This window comes from Trichosurus vulpecula, chromosome 5 (assembly GCF_011100635.1).
Source record: "Trichosurus vulpecula isolate mTriVul1 chromosome 5, mTriVul1.pri, whole genome shotgun sequence".
NCBI lineage: Eukaryota > Metazoa > Chordata > Mammalia > Diprotodontia > Phalangeridae > Trichosurus > Trichosurus vulpecula.
In genome coordinates, this window is record NC_050577.1 from 53,665,659 (window position 1) to 53,683,026 (window position 17,368).

General features: G+C 38.9%; 1 protein-coding gene across 3 annotated transcripts in view; it reads left to right on the plus strand.

The window, feature by feature from the left end:
- The window catches only part of LOC118849937 (ATP-dependent translocase ABCB1-like), a 496,364-nt gene that overhangs the window by 342,280 nt on the left and 136,716 nt on the right, over positions 1-17,368 (plus strand). For 2 of the 3 annotated variants that reach the window (XM_036759041.1, XM_036759042.1), the window contains 7 exons: positions 432-515; positions 2,258-2,461; positions 7,710-7,810; positions 8,904-9,044; positions 11,389-11,545; positions 12,391-12,588; positions 14,636-14,842. The exons of the other annotated variant lie outside the window; for it this stretch is intronic. In XM_036759041.1, the coding sequence (XP_036614936.1) occupies positions 432-515; positions 2,258-2,461; positions 7,710-7,810; positions 8,904-9,044; positions 11,389-11,545; positions 12,391-12,588; positions 14,636-14,842 (1,092 nt within the window). The remainder of the gene's footprint in view (positions 1-431; positions 516-2,257; positions 2,462-7,709; positions 7,811-8,903; positions 9,045-11,388; positions 11,546-12,390; positions 12,589-14,635; positions 14,843-17,368) is intronic. 3 annotated transcript variants of the gene reach the window in all.

A 17,368-nucleotide genomic window follows, 5' to 3' on the forward strand; every position in this document is an offset into this window, starting at 1 on the left:
TTTCTATATGCGTGTGTGTATATATATGTGTGTGTGTGTGTGTGTGTGTGTATTTCATGTATATGTGTATGTGTGTGTGGAATTACTCTATACCTACTTCTATTTATCAGTTCTTTCTCTGGGTGCAGATAGCTTCTCTCTTCATATGTTCTTTTTAGTTCATTTGGGTATTAATAATAGTCGAAATGACTTAGTCACTCAATGTCATTCTTGAAACAATATTGCTGTTACTGTAAACAATGTTCTCTTGGTTCTGCTCATTTCACTCTTCATTATTTCACATAGTGGTATTCATTGCCTTTCTTTGAGCCCGTCCCTATTCTCAGGGAAAGGAAACGGGGATAAAGAGAAGATAATTTAACAAAGGGGGGAAATGGACATAGTATGCAATATTCTGTACCCACAAGTGAAAAATTTGTTTTGTGCCGCAGGATGTAAGCTGGTTTGATGACCCTAAAAACAGCACCGGTGCTCTGACTACAAGACTTGCTACTGATGCCTCCCAAGTCAAGGGGGTAAGTACCAGGCTTCCTTTTGGCCTTCTTCCTGGCATTCTTTGAGTTAAGTATGAAATTGATATTCTTCTTCTGTGCATTTTCATCACTTTTAAAGACATTGTATAAAAATACAAAGTACCTATCCAGGGGTGGGGAACCTGCAGGCTCGAGACCACATGTGGCCTTTTAGGTCCTTGGGTGAGGCCTTTTGACTGAGTCCAAGTTTTACAGAACAAATCCTTTTATTAAGGAGATTTGTTCTGTGAAGTTTGGATTAAGTCAAAGGGCTGCACTTGAGGACCTAGAGGGCCACATGTGGCCTCGAGGCCGCAGGTTCCCCATCCTGATAATCTATGATATCTAAAGAAGCTGTAAGTTTTCTTGAATGGCCTCTTATCTTTTGTAAATTCTGGAGACTACCAATCGAGTAAGCTTTTGTTAAGCACCTACTATGTACAAGGCACGGATGTGGGGATTTAGACCTGAAAAAGAGTCTCTGCCCTCTGCTAGGTGGTATGGTGGATAGAGCATCGGCCATGGAGTCAGGAAGACCTGAATTCAAATATGACCTCAGATGCTTACTTAGCTGTATGACCCTGATCAAGTCACTTAACTTTTCTTTATCTCAGTTTCCTCAACGGTGGAATGAGAATAACCACAGCACCTCTCGTGCAAGTCTGAGTCAATATTCTTAAAAGCCCTTAACACAGAGCCTGGCACATAGTAGGCACTACATCAGTGTTTGTTCCTTGCCCTCAGGGAGCTTATCCATCATGCCTTCGGGTAACTTTCAGAATTTGTCTGATTTGATCATTGAAGTGGTTAGAGGACAAGGATCAGAGATATGCATGAACAAGTTACAGGAATGTGGACCTTGGAGGTCATGGTTTTGCAAAGGAAGAAACAGAAGCCAGGCAGACTCAGTGATTTGCCCAAGGTGACACATCTATGTATTAGATAGCACAATGCATAGAGCACTGGGCCTGCAGACAGGAAGACCTGAGTTCAAACTGTGCCTTAGACACTGACTAGCTGTATGACCCTGGTCGAGTCACTAATCTACTGTTTGCTTCAGTTTCCTCAACTGTTTTTGTTTTGTTTTTTGGAGGGGGGAAGGCAGGGCAATTGGGGTTCAGTGACTTGCCCAAGGTCACACAGTCTGAGGGACAGATTTGAACTCGGGTCCTCCTGACTCCAGGACCCATGCTCTACACACTGTGCCACCTAGCTGCCCCTAGTTTCCTCAACTGTAAAATGAAGATAATAATAGCATCTACCTCAAAGGGTTGTTTTAAATATTAAATGTGATAATATTTATAAAAAGCACTTAATACAGTGCCTGACACATAATAAATGCTATTTAAATATTGATTATTATGCTTAATTTTTACCTGATATAACAGTGGTAAAATGAGGGCGTTATAGCCACGAAGACCTGAGTTCAAATTCTGCCTTAGTCACTTACTAGCTCTATGACCCTGGGCAAGTCACTCAAGCTTATATCTCTGTCTGTAAAGTGGGGATAATAATGGCATCTGACTCACTTGGCTGTTGCAAAGATTGAATGAATTAACATGTAAAGCACTTTACAAACCTTAACCTGCCATATAAATGCTAGCTATTTCTATTATTTCACCAACAAGATATTCAGTTGGGGAGTTTGTGATTAGATTCTTTTATTCAGTTATCTTTTTATTTTATTCTTTTGTTCAGTTAAAGGTAAGCATATTGCATTTTTTAATTGCTGTTATGTTTTCTAGGCCACTGGTGCTAGACTGGCTCTTATTGCCCAGAATGTAGCCAATCTTGGGACTGCAATCATCATCGCATTTGTCTATGGCTGGCAGTTAACACTCTTGCTCTTAGCCATCGTACCCATTATAGCAATTGCGGGAATTATTCAAATGAAAATGCTGGCTGGACATGCCCAGAAAGATAAGGAAGAATTAGAGGGTGCTGGAAAGGTCAGTCCAACTCATAGGCTCTGGTTATTTATCCCTTGAAGTAACGGTCATTTCTCAGTAGATTTGGGAACTGAAGCCAAGAAGGAAAGCCTCTCACTTACCTTCAGCTGGGTTGAAGACAAAGTCCAGGGCTTCCTGGTCTTTTGCCTCCCATCTACTACAGTTTTTCTCATTTTAAAAAAAAATAATGTTTAATACGAATAAATTAACATCATGTAACCCAGAAAAACATTTAAACTCATAACTATTTATGGTGAAAAATATGCTTATGTATGCAATAAATAAGAATTTATCAATAAATCCCTCTAAAGTTCCTTTCAAGGTGTATGTTCACATGCTAGGAAAATACATTTTTCACATGATTTTAGTTTCTTAATGTATGTACTATTCTCAGTATGTTTTATTTTGCTTTGAAAAATTTCAAATGAGTTTTTATATATCTCCCCTTCTTCATATTTGTTTTTCTTAATGAGAATCTCATATTCCAGGGCATTAATGTACCACTTTTCAACCAAACCCCAGCTGTTGGGCACAGGTTGTTTCCAGTTTGTCATTATTACGCGTAACAATTATAAATGTCGTTTAGAGATTTTTTTAATTTGCCACCTTTGGAGTATAATTCAACACAAACTTTCTTTTTTATTTAGTTTCATATTTTTTTTCCATTACCAAGTGAGGTAAAGTCTCCATATCTTTGTTTGGGTCTGCTGAAATGGAATGAAAGAGGAAATGTTGCCAAAGAACAGTTGAATAGAGGAAGTGTAACAAATGCTTAATTGAATTGAATGGTTTCATGATAAAGCTAGGTTTATGATAGAGTCTGATCTTAATGATGTTCTTGTGATGTGACTTTGATTGGGACAAAAAATCCTCTAGACCAGCAGCACAGCAGTAGTGATGACCAACTGGCATTAGTGATATGCAAAGCTTCTATGAAGGTATCCTGACTTGTGGTCTGTGGCTATCCAAGAATGTTGACTGGCCCTATCTCCCAGTAATTTTTGCAGCTGTGATTCCTATAGATTAATCTGGCCTCCAAGCTTTGCAACCAGTTCTGGACTTTGGCATGAATTTAGAGTTAATATCCTTAAATCAGTAAGTGATCTGGTCAGTTTCTGAAGGTCATCATATTTATACCAAATCAAGTCAACAAAAATTAGAGGTTACAGTGTGCCAGTCATTGTGCTGAGTTCTGGGAATACAAAGAAAGGCAAAATCAATCCTTGCCTCAAGCAGTTCACAGTCTAATAGGGGAGACAACATGTAAACACTTAGGTACAAATTTTTCCAAGGAGACACACAGATGTGAAGAATAATTTGGAGATGATCTCAGAGGAAAGGTACTCATGTTAAACGGGATCAGAAAAGGCTTCTTACTGAAGGTAGAATTTTAGCTGAGACTTGAAGGGAGCCATGGAAAGTCATGAAGGGAGAGAATTTCAGGCATGAGGGACATCCAATGAAAGTGCATAGGGTCAAGATGGAGGATCTTGTCACTGGAAGCCAGCATCCCTGTATCATAGAATATCTGGATGATAGTAAAATATAAGTAGGAAGAGGCCAAGTTATGAGGGATTTTAAAAGCCGAATAGGATTTTCTGTTTGAATCTGGAGGTTAAATAGAGGTACTAGCACTTACTAATGGGAATGATATGGTCAGTGAAAGATGGAGTAAAGTAGGGAGAGCCTCAAGGCAAGGAGACCAAAGACAAGTCTGTTGCAGTGATCCAGGCACCAGGTTATGATCCCTTCCACCAAAGTGGTGGCTGTGCCAGAGAGAAGAGGGACATGTAAGACTAACCTGTGAACAAAATACTTGTAACCAACTGCTTAATAAACTAAGTACTATATTTAGTTTTGCTTATTTGTAGGAGCAATGAGAAAAGCTAGGAATAAATTATATTGGGGGGGACTCTCTGGAGGAAGCAATCCTAACCTTCAGATGTTAGACCCAAGTTGTGAACCTGTCAAAATCGGGTATCACTACTAGTCTTACATTTTGCCATTAAGGAGAATGAGGAAAAAGGGGGTAAGGACTGATGTATTACTTGGTAGCCTTGGTTCTCACTGGCAGGGGGGCAGTTTGTAAAAGCAATGGGGAAGAGTCAGTCCACATGCCCCTGAACAGTGTCTCATCACAAGTGCTATAGTTTGCCAACCCATTTTAAAGGTCATTTTTAATATTGATTATTTTAGTGATGGAAACATTTTATCTTTTTGGTCTTTTAAAAGTTGAAAAATATATTTCTGCTACAGTTGGGGAGGGTGGGGAATGGATAGATGTGATGAGACCGTTAATTCTATTAGAAGCTATTTATGCCATTTCCTCTTTCCCCCACTGTGTGATGTAAAATGATTTCCATAGGAAACACTAAATGCTACTTACCATTCCTCTGGTTAGAAAATAATGTCTCAGGGCACTTGTTAAGCTTTTCCTAATTTGCCTCATTCTCCTAGACAATGGGTTCTTTAATCATTAAGTGATTATATGGTTTTGTTTAGTGTGACTCATAAGTGCTCCTGCTTTTTTAGCTGTTATTTTAAAAATAACTGACAGTTCTGTGTATAGAGTAGGCTAACTGCTGAAAGTAAGATTACAAAACACTGAGAATGTGTTTGTTTAAAATCTTCACACTCCAGTACTTCAAAAGGAATAAGTTTAGGGAATAAGGTTTGTGGGGAGAGCTAAACCAAAGATCTTTCTTTTAATCCTTGTAAGTGAAAATCTTTCTTAAATGTAATCTTAGAACTGATAAAATACAGACTCTGTTTGAGATATAGAGCCCTTTCCAATCTGGTTCTAAAGTACTCTTCTGGGCTTGTGCTATTTCCTTCTGTGAATTCTCTGTTCCATCCAAACTGACCTTCTTTCTGTTCCTTACCTTACACAGGGCCTTCTGCGTCTATTATTTATGACTTTGAGTCTGTCCCCTGAGCCTGGAATATATCCCCCCCAGCCTACCCCCCTCACCTCTGCCTTTGGCAATACCTGGTTTTCTTCAAGCAGCGAAGCTCTATCCACTGTACATGGCTGCCTTAGACTAAGTAAGGTCTCTGACCTTAACACTTTGTTTTGTGTTTTAAAAGGAAAAAAAAAGATTTTTTTCTTCCCCCTCTCCTCCTTAAGATCACTAGGTGGCACTGAATAGCCTGCTGGACCCTAAGTCAAGAGGACGAATCCAAATCCAGCCTCAGATACTTACTAGCTACATGACGCGGGGCAAGTCACTGTTGGTAGCTCTATGGGCCACCATTTTTTCATCTGTGAAATGGAATTGATAATGGCACCTACCTCCCCGGATAAAATGAGATAGTATTTACAAAGTGTTGTGTAAACCTTCAAGTCCAATATAAAGGCTGCTATTATTATTCTCCCTCAAATTATCTTTTCCTCACAGACCTCAAAAATGCAAAATTACCAACTTTCCTTATGAGGGTCTTCAAATCTGCAACCTGTCACTCCTTTAAATGGTAATTCATAACTTTAGCGGAGTCATGATGACACACTTAATTGTGGGGAATCTCAGTGTCCCGGGGTAGCAAGTTGATATACCTTTAAGAGATTTAATGAGAGGTTTTTGAGTCCAGAGTAAATCTCTTTCCCTGCCTACCAGATTATTTTTAGTTTAGAGTATCCTTGGGTGAAACAGGAGCTCTGAAAGAATACATTAACTACCAGTGGAAAGAATAGGAATTTGGTTTACAAAATGCTTCCAGATACTGTAACTATGCTTATAGACACTATAATTTGTCTTCTGGGGATTTTTACTTTTATTATTTTGAAGGCGTCATAGTGTTGTTTAAAATAAGGCATGTGAGAAAAGACACAAGGAAATTCTCAATATAAATCAGTTGGGTAACTAATCAGTTAAAATGTGGTATTTTGCAGTGGAAAGAACATTTGTGAGTCAGGAAACTGAATCTGGTCCCAATTCTGGCAGCCTTTGACCTAGTTGACAAGTTACCTAACCCCTTAGGGCCTCACTTTTGTTATTGGTGAAATGAGGAAATTAGACCCTTGATGACCTTTCAGACTTCTTCTGTAAAATATGTGTTCCCTATGTAGATATGTGTATGTCCACATGGGGTGTCTAAACTTACAGACAAGCAGCTTGAGGGGGGAGATATTTTTTTCAAGTTAAATCAACATGAATTTATTAAGTGCTTACTACATGCCAAGGACTTTGCTAAGCTCTGGAGATCCAAGAAAAGCAAAATCAGTTCCTCCCCTCAAGGAGCTCACAGTGTGATACAGGGAAAGAACATGCAAACTACTGTGTATATACAAGATCCACACAGGGTAGGAAGTTACCTCAGAGGGAAGGTACTAGCATTAATAGATCTCTGGAATTATGCCTGCTCCTCTCCAAGGAAACTGAATGCCCTGCCTTCAAGGGAACAGGAAGAGGGGTTATGAGGCTTACCAGTATGTTTTCTTTAGAGAGGGGTACCCCTTCACCCCTGTAAATATTGCTAATCATAGGGGAAGGAGTTTTAGGTTCGAAAGACATTAGGTTATTTGGTTGCTTTCCCTTAAAGGGGAAGTGGTAACCCCAAGCTTATACCCATTGACTTGGCCCCTTCCCACCAAGTGGGATGATGACCATAAAAGTGAATAGCCAGTAAAGCCAATTTTTCAAGCCCCATGAGCAGAAATCAGAGAAGTTATAAGGATTACAATATACCTGAAAATACCCAACAGTCAGTGAGCTCTTTAGATAGAAGCACTATTCAAACAAAAGAAAGTCCCTGATCTCACCCAATGGGAAATTCTCTGAAGTCTCTAGGGAGGCAAATTGGAAATCAGCCACATGGTAAGGAGCTAGTTTCCCTGATAGTTCTGGTGTCCTTCTCTCTAAGGCCTTCAAGTCTGTCCCTAGGGATCCTGAAATCATCCATCCTCTCTCAGAGCAGGAAGGAAGAATATCAGTCTTCAGAACTCTCAATCCACCTCCGTCCTTCATACATTCATACAAGAACACATGTCTGCATTCTCTCCACCAATACCTAATTATGCTCTTTTGGCAGTGGGTAGCCCAGGCTTGCCTAACTCTCACTCAGCTTGATTGGGAGTTGGAGTGTTCTTTAATTCTGTGATTCAGTGATCAAATGAGGACTAATTGTGTCATCAGTATTTAAGAAGCCTAACAAGTAACGGTGGGATGAATTCTGAAGTGAGTCCATGATTATAAGATGCAGATTATTTATCACATCTTCACCTCTGGCTTTCTTATGCTCTCTTGTGCAGATTGCTACTGAAGCAATAGAAAATTTCCGAACTGTTGTTTCTCTGACTCAGGAGAAAAAGTTTGAGTATATGTATCAACAGAGCTTGCTGGGACCATACAGGTAATGAATGATGGAATGGAGTGGAGGTCAGGAGGGTGACAGGGAGGAAAGCTGGATTTTCTTTCCACTACTAAGACTATTTTAAAATATTTTTTCCTATAGGACAAAGAAAAGTTGTACCTCTAGAATGGGGGGGCTTTTTAGTGATTTGCTGCTTATAGCATCAGTGTTTTAATTAGAACTGTCTTAGAACTGACTTTATTTAGTCCACAAAAATCAGTTCTTGTTGTGTGTGTATGTATATTTTTCCTTCTAGGACAGATCTTTATGAACTCCTACCTTGATTGCTGTAACTGAAATGATTGGGTGTCATCCCATCATAGAATTTCTGTTCAGGTCATGGAAACCCATTAGGGTCAAGAACATTAGTTCCAGTCAGAATATCCTATGGTAGCAATGACACAAAGAACTCCTTGATGCTAGCCACCAATGTCGTTCCTCCATCTTCTCCTCCCCACCCCACTCCCACCTTGTTTTGTCTCTTGAGTATTTACACTTTCCCTTCACCTTGAAGATTTTTCCTCCCTTCACTATCTAGTACTGCCTCCTTTCCTTGGCAATCAGCAAGCATTTTGAACTCCAACTTTGTGCCAAGGGATACAATGTATGCAAAGGCATACAAATACAAAAAAAATGAAAGACTGCATACTCTCAAGAAGATTACATTCTATCAGGGAGACAATAAATATGTGTACTACTATATACAGAATAAATACAAAGATAATAAATACAAGGTAGTTGTGGGCAGAAGGATAGGGAGCAGATCTACCAGAGGAAGAAGTGTAGCAAGCTTCCAGAGATTAGTGACTTAATTTGAACTCAATTAGTGATGATTAAATAGTCCATCACTTAGTAAGAATTAATTGAATTGTTAAAAAAAAGACGAAACCAGTCATTTCGGTTTGCTTCTGAAAAGGACAGCTTTTCCTTTAGGATACTACAAAGAAGAATGCACAGATAACTAATGGCCCATGCCATTACTGACCCTGTCTCATCAATGTTGGGATAGACCTTTGATTGAAAAGCACACCATTACAATAAATTTATTTGTTCCTACCTGAATGCCATGATTCATTTTTTTAATTCCTTTCAGAAATTCTGTGAAGAAAGCACATATCTTTGGTTTCACTTTCGGTCTCACCCAAGCAATGATGTATTTTTCCTATGCTGCTTGTTTCCGGTTTGGTGCCTACTTGGTGGCACATGGACATATGGATTTTCAAGATGTTCTCTTGTAAGTATTTCAGTCTATTTCTGCATTGGACCTGTGATGTGCTCTAGGATTAAACATAAAAAATTGAGAGACAACGAATTTATTTCAGTGGTGTATCTGTCATGGCTATAGGAGACAAATTCTAGGCACTTTAGGAAAAAATATATCAAAGTGATATTTCTTGACACTTTCAAAGGGTCTTCATCCCTTTGGGGAATACCTGAAGATGGGTGAGAAATTCAGATGTCCTCTTTAAAGGGCTTTAATTAGGCAATTAAACACAGAATGGGAAAGAAATTTTGACAAGCGACCTACACAAAGGTCCATAACATAGGATCAGAAGTTGTAAAATGACCATCACAGTCATCCAAACTTCTCATGTTACCCATGAGGTCCCTGGGTTCCATTGACTTGCCCATGGTTGCAGATGTAGTAAATCAATCAATGGGGTAATGTTTATCCAGTACCTACTATATGCCAGGCTCTGTGCTGGAAAATAGGGCTGTAAACACAAAAATGAAATAATCCCTACCCTAAAGAAACTTACATTCTGTTGAAAGATAACATGCCAATATATAAGCATATATAAAATTGATATTAGATATTGTGGTGGAGGTACTAGCAATGAAAAGAAAGAATTGAGGGATGGAGAGGATTCTGAGAAAGCTTCATATCAGAGACACAGCATGGTGTCATGGATAGAATGCTGGATTAGTAATGAGGAAGGCCTGGGTGGAAATCCTGTTTCTGATATTCTTTGTATGATTCTGGAATAGACACTGAGCCTTACTTCCTGCAACTGAAAAAGGATAGGGTTGGAAGAGTTGGACTCTATGGTCAATTCCAGCTCTAGCTTTGGCAGAAATGATTTTTTTTATATGTGTCCACCCAAAAGTATGCAGATTCATTTTTATAGCAATGGATAAGCCTTAAGGAAAATCAAAATTAGTTATTTTTGCCATAAAGTTTCTGATAGGATAATTTATGTATTTCTTCTCTCTGAGGAAAAGCATTGACTCAATTGAAGATTTTGCTACTCTTGCACTTAGGTTTAAAATTTTAATTATCCAGGTACAGAATGGGAGAGACCTTGTTTGAGAGTGGTTAATGTAAAAATGAGTGGGCTTTGCAGGAGGCTAATTGACTGCAAGCTTGCTATGAGCCAGAAGTGTGCCTCAGCTACTAATAAAGATAATTCAATCTTAGTCTGGATTAATGGAAATAAGTTTCCAGATCACAAGGCTGATAATGCTCCTCTCCTGTGTCCTGTACTACCTAGATCATATCTAGAATATTATGTTCAGTTCTGGGTACAACAGCTTGGGAGATACTGACAACCTCAAACATATCCATAGGAGGGCAACCAAATGGTGAGGACTGCACAGCCACCTCATATGAGGACTAGTTGGACCATGAGAGATGTTTATCTTAGAGAAGACTGAGATGGGGAAAGGGAAAGTGAATGGTAGAGGTCATAAGACTTTAAAAGGGTTATAATGTGGAAGAGAAGACTTTGTTGCTCCAGAGGGCAATAGTAGGGATGATGTCTGGAAATGGAAAGGAGGCAAACTTCTCCTTAGAAGTGAGGAGGGGCAGCTGGGTGGTTCAGTGGATAGAGCATGTGCTCTAAAATCAGAAGGACCTGAGTTCCAATCTGCACTTACTAGCTGTATGACCCTGGGCAAGTCGCTTAACTCTGATTGCCTCAAAAAAACCTCAAAAAGCAAGATTTTTGTTGTTGTTGTTAATCTGTGTGACAACAGTCTGCTGTTCACCAGGAAATGTTCACACAGGCTGGAAGTAAAAGGATACCTGTATTAGATAAAGGTTGGAAAAGGTGGCTGAACTGGACTTGAAGTCAGGAAACCAGAGTTCAAATCTGGCCTCAGATACTTAGTAACTGTGTGACTCTGAGCAGGTCACTTAGTCTCTCAGCCTCAGTTTCTTCATCTGTAAACTGAGGGTAATAATATCATTTAACCTCAGAGGGTTGTTGTAAGGATCAGATGAGATAACACGTATGGTACTTTGAAAATATTACAGCTAGCTATTATTGTGGTTGTAGTCATTATCATTATATTCGTAAGGCTGTACAATTCCTTTGTGTATAAATTAAATGATTATAGATTAAAATGATGGCTAGAGAACTTTGATACCTGTCACAGAAAGCCTCTGTATCTCCCTAAGAGTCACTCTTCTCTCCCCTCCATTGATACAAGCTATGATGATTCTAGAATTCACAAATAGGACTTGGGCAAAGAGAGAGGTTTTATTTTTTTAACTTTTATAATAATTAGACCTATTGTAGAAACATTAAATTGAAATCACTGTGATCATGACTTTTTACACCTTTGGTTTTTTACAGGGTGTTTTCAGCTGTTGTATTTGGTGCTATGGCATTGGGGCAGACAAGTTCACTTGCACCAGACTATGCCAAAGCTAGAATATCAGCATCCCACATCATCATGCTCCTGGAACGGGAACCTTTGATAGACAGCTACAGTGAGGAGGGACAGAAACTGGTCAGTTTCACCTTTGGAGGTTATCATTTGCGTACTGACTCTTCACTGGCTAGTTTGGACTGCATAGTAAAATGCCACTGCCTCCAGAACAAAGACTTTCATTTGTGTTTTTGTCTCCCCAGTGCCCAGCCCAGATGCCTTCTAGACAGTAGGTGCTTAATGAATGTTGAATTGAGTTATAATAAGAAATCAATGGAACATGCCTTTAATATTTGTTGCTGATATAAGTATAACTTTCTAGAATACCAAGTGAAATTTTTTTAAAGAAACTAGCTAATTATTATAGGTTTTTAATATATATTATATATTTATACATTAGAATATAAAATATATATTTCTATGAAAATTATATTTTATATAAATTTACTTATAAAAGAATGTTATATAATGATATACAGCATTATACAAATATGTAATATGTATATGTAATAAATACAGGTATTTTTAGTATACTGATGTTGGAATTTACTGTTGATTTTATTATGTAGGGGACATGGTTTGCCTTTATTTATATGCTTGTTTATTTATTTATTCTGGAGGCAATTGGGGTTAAGTGACTTGCCCAGGGTCACATAGGGCATAAGTATCTGAGACCGAATTTGAACTCAGGTCCTCCTGACTTCAAGGCCAGTGCTGTATCTATTGCAACACCTACCTGCCCCTGATTTGCCTTAATTAAAAAACATGTAAAAGGGTTGCTTCCAGTTATTGACTCTTAGAATGTCTGAAATGGAACCAAAAATAAACAGTAAAAAAAATGCTTGTCATGAGGTAGTGGAGAAGGAGTAACCTCATAGCCTGTTTTTGCTCATCATGTAGTTAATTTAATGGTATTTTGATTTTAGAAAACATTTGAAGGGAATGTGTCATTTAGTGAAGTCAAGTTCAACTACCCTACCCGACCTAACATTCCTGTGCTTCAAGGGCTGACCCTGGAGGTGAAGAAGGGTCAGACCCTGGCTCTTGTGGGCAGCAGCGGTTGTGGGAAGAGTACTGTGGTGCAACTCCTTGAGAGATTCTATGATCCCCTGGCTGGACTGGTGGTACGTAGACTGTTCTCAGGACAATCGTGTCCTTTGAAACCATGAAATTGTGTGTCTTCATTCAAGGGTTCTCTCTTTTATCGAACCAACTTTCAGTGCCATGTTTTATAGCAGAAGACCTCTGATTCCCCACAGTCTCTTACTGAGGGGTTTAAGACTCACAAAATGGGAAACGATTTTAGGATCCAAGATTTAGAGCCAAGAGAGACCCTACAGATCATCTAATCCAACCTCCTCATTTTACAGAGGAGGAAAGGAAGGCTTTTGGTGTTACAAATGACTAGCCAGGTCACCAAAGTAATTAATTGGTGGCAGAGTCAGGGCTATTTCCAGTCCCATGCTCTTTCTTCTCCACCATCAGTCTAGCCTTTCAAGATCATTTGGAGCCAGCTCAGAGGACAATTTGAGGGACAGGCCATATAGGGTGTGTTGTATAGGACACTGGAGAACTACTAAATGGCATTGCAAGAAGCATAAAGTGTACAAAGGAATGTTTTAAGGAGATTGATCTGGCAGCAAGTGTAGGAATGATTAGGAGGAGAGACAGAAGACAGAGAAAGCAACTGTGAAACGATATGGCGCTGTACTAGGATGGTAGCCTTTAATTCAAGTGATTGATTAAATACCTTCAGTGATGAGAACCAGGATGGCAGAATGGGTGGAACTCTGCCCTTGGAGTCACAAAGACTCAGATTCAAGTTCTGCCTTTGAAATAAACTAGACCAGAGGTACTTAAATTGTGTGTGTGTGTGTGTGATGGATTTCCTTTGGCAATCTGGTAAAGCTCATGAGCCCCTTCTCAGAGGAATGTCTTTAAATGCATAAAGTAAAACATGTCTTCTTACAAAGGAAACAATGATTATGAAATACAATTGTTAAAATTTTTTTAATATGTTCATGGACCCCAGGTTAAGAACACCTGTGCTCCCTCATGTAGTATCTCTTCTGTGTGAAGCCTTTTCTGATTCTCTCTCTATCTCCTGCCGACTATTTTTAGTATTCTTCCTCCCTAAACCATCTCACATTTATTTTGTATTTATTCCCACATATATGTGTGTATATGTTGTCTTCCCCAGTTAAATGTATGGGAAGACACATTTATGCAGTATATTTGGAAGCAAGGTATTTTTCATTTTTGGCTTTTTATCCCTAGGGCTTTGCACATAGTAGGTGCTCAATAAATGCTTATTGATTTGGCTTGTAGACTCATCATCATAATGCATAGTATTTACATGATATTTTACATGAGATAATTTGGCATGAAGAACAAATGAACTACTCATGCCCACCATCCTTTCCCTAGCCATAAAAAAAAACTGACATTGAGACATAAGAGAACCCAGGCACCATGATGTATCCAACCAGGTGCTGTGATTCACAAAGTTAGGAGCCAATGCGAAAGCACAGTAAACACCATCACCATTTTCACAAAGCTCTGTATATGTGAGATCCCTGTTCCATCAACTCCAGGAAACCAAGGAAGATGCTGTTATTCTAACACACAGTGGTAAACTGGCAATCACTCAATACTTTCATGCATAAAATAAAACCATTAGTCTTAGAAAATCCAAAAGAAATCAGGCAGTTCTTTGTGTTTGGACTTTCGAGGCTAACGATGTGTTCCTTCCCTTCTCTCAGTCTGCAGTCTGCCCTGCTCTTCTTATTGTTCCTCAAACATGATGCTCTGTCTTCTCTCCTTATGCCATCATAGTGTCCATCCTCCGTGTCTGGAGTGTCACTTGTCCTCACATCCATCTCTTGGAATTCCTAGTTTTCTTCAGCATTCAGCTCAAGCAACCCCATCTCCATGAAGCTCTTGCTGTTGAATTTTTTTTCACCCTCCCACCCAAAATTACTTTGTTCCTGCATTGTATGTAGCCTGGCCGGTCTCATCTATGTGCATATAATCTCCTCCAGTAGAATATAAGCTCCTTGAGGGCAGAAACGGTTTCATTTTTATCTCTGTAACACCAGCACCTAGCATAATGTCTGGCACTTAGTAAGGGCTTAATAAGTGCTTGTTGATGAATTGGACTTTTGCTTTCAGAAAGTTGATAACCAAGATGTCAAGAAGCTTAATGTCCAGTGGCTCCGGGCTCAGCTTGGCATCGTGTCCCAGGAGCCCATCCTGTTCGACTGCAGCATTGGAGAGAACATCGCCTATGGAAACAACAGCCGGGTGGTGTCACAGGAAGAGATTGTGAATGCAGCCAAAGCCGCCAACATCCATTCTTTTATCGAAACATTACCCAAAGTAAGTCATTTTCTTGCCCTTTAAAACCACAAACAGATGTTGGTCTTCTACTCCCTCTGCTCTGCCATCTCTCATTGCCAGTAGGAAATTCATGTTCAGAGGACATAGCATCTTTTCCTTCATTTAGTAAACATGATTTTATCATCTAAAAGGGAAGATCACATTTATATCATCATAGTCATGTGTGTTTTGTTTTCCTGATTCTGTTTACTTCACTTCATCTTGGCTCACATAAGCCTTCCCATGCTCTCCATTTATCATAGTCATTGTCTCGTATGGTAAAATAGTGTTCCATTGCATTCACGTACCAGAAATTGTTTTGCCATTCCTCAGTCTATGGGCATCTACTTTGAACACAATTCTTTGTTACTTCAAAAAAATGTGCAATAAATATTTTGATATAAAAACAAAATAAAAGGGGAGATCGTCCATATATGAACATGGTACAGTGGAATGAGCAATGGATTTAGAGCCAGAGGGCATGGATTCAATTCCTGGTTCTACTAATTCAGTGACCTTGGGTAATAATAATAATTGGGACAACTAGGTGGTGCAGTGGATAAAGTGCAGGCGTGCAGGCCCTGGAAGCTCACAATTCCACGAGACTTTAGGAAGCAATGAAACAAAGTCCAAAGAATGAAAAAATAGGAAAAAATGTGAAATGCCTCATTGGAAAAAAAGCTGACCTGGAAAAGAGATTGAGGAGAGATCATTTAAGAATTATTGGACTACTTGAAAGCCATGATAAAAAAAAAGAGAGCCTAGACATTGTATTTCAAGGAATTACCAAGGAAAACTGCCCTAATGTCTTAGATCCAGAGGGTAAAATAGACATTGAAAGAATCCACTGATCATCTCCTGAAAGAGATTCCAAAATGAAAACTCCCAGAAATATCATAGCCAAATTCTAGAGCTCCCAGGTCAAGGAGGTAATATCGCAAGGTAGCAGAAAGAAACAATTCTGATAGCATGGAGCCATAGGATCACACAAGATTGAGGATCAGGGGGCTTGGAATATGACATTCTGGAAGGTAGAGGAACTAGGATTACAGCTAAGAATACCCTACCCAGCAAAACTGTGTATAATTCTCATAGATATTTAATGAAATAGAGGACTTTCAAGCATTCCTGATGAAAAAAAATCAGAATGGAATGGAAGGACATTCAAACATAAGGCTCAAAAGAAGCATAAAAAGGTAAACATGAAGGAGAAATCATGAGAGACTCAATAAGGTTAAACTGTTTACATTCCTATATGGGAAATGATACATAAGAACTTTATCATTATTAGGGCAGTTAAAAGGAGTTTGCATAGATAGAGGGCAAGGGTGTGAGTCAAACTGTGCATACCCTTTAACCCAGCAATACCCCTACTAGGTCTGTATACCAAAGATCAAAGAAAAAGAAAAAGGATTTATATGTACAAAAATGTTTCTAGAAACTTTTTTTATGGCTACAAAGAATTAGAAATCGAGGGGATGCTCATCAATTGGGGAATGGCTGAACAAGTTGTAGTATATGATTGTGATGAAGTACTACTGTGTTATAAGAATTAATGAGAGGGGTGATTTCAGAAAAACATGGCAAGACCTATATGAAAGAAGTGAGAAGAACCAGGAGATCACTGTGCCCAGTAATAGCTACATTGTAATGATGATCAGCTGTGAAAAACTTGGCTGCTCTGATCAATACAATGATCTAAGACAATTCCAGAGGACTCATGATGAAAAAATGCTATCCACCTCCAGAGAGAGACCTGATGAACTCTGAGTACACACTGAAGTATAATTTTCTCACTTCCTTTATTTGTTTTTGCTTGTTATGTGATATGGAAATGCGTTTCGCATGCTTTCACTGTATAATTGATATCACTCTGCTTGCCTTCTCAGTAGGTGGGGGATGGTGGGAGGGAAAGAGAGAATTTGGAATTCAAAATTTAAAAAGACAAGAATGATAAAAATATATTAATAATGAATTTTTTAAAAAGAAAAAAAATCACCCAGAAAGAAACCCCACTTCCCCTCATTCCCAGCCTTAACTGCCATTTGGGTTTACTCTGGGGCCTGCTAGGGAAGAGAGCAAGTCAAAAAGCATTTATTAAGCACCAGCTATGTGCCAGGCAACTGTGCTAAGTGCTTTGATACAAAGAAAGGTAAAAAAAAAAAAAAGTAGTCCAGGCACTCAAGGAAGTCATAGTCTAATTAGAGGGAGACGATATACAGGGTGTCCCTAAAGTCTGGACACAAAGGCAAAAGTCACATTTTGAAATATTTGGAATATTAGCAGACATTAACCCTCTTGACTTCTTTTTCTGGGATGTGCTAAAGGAGAAGGTGTACTCAATGAAAATCACAGATGCAACACACTTGATTGAATGCATAAAGAGAGAATGTGCTAAAATTGACGACAATGTGGAGTTATTGCATCAAGTTCACGTGAATCTTGCAAACTGCATCAACCTTTGAATCACAAATGATAGAAATCATATTGAAGATGTTATTTGTTAATATTCCAATTAAATAAAAT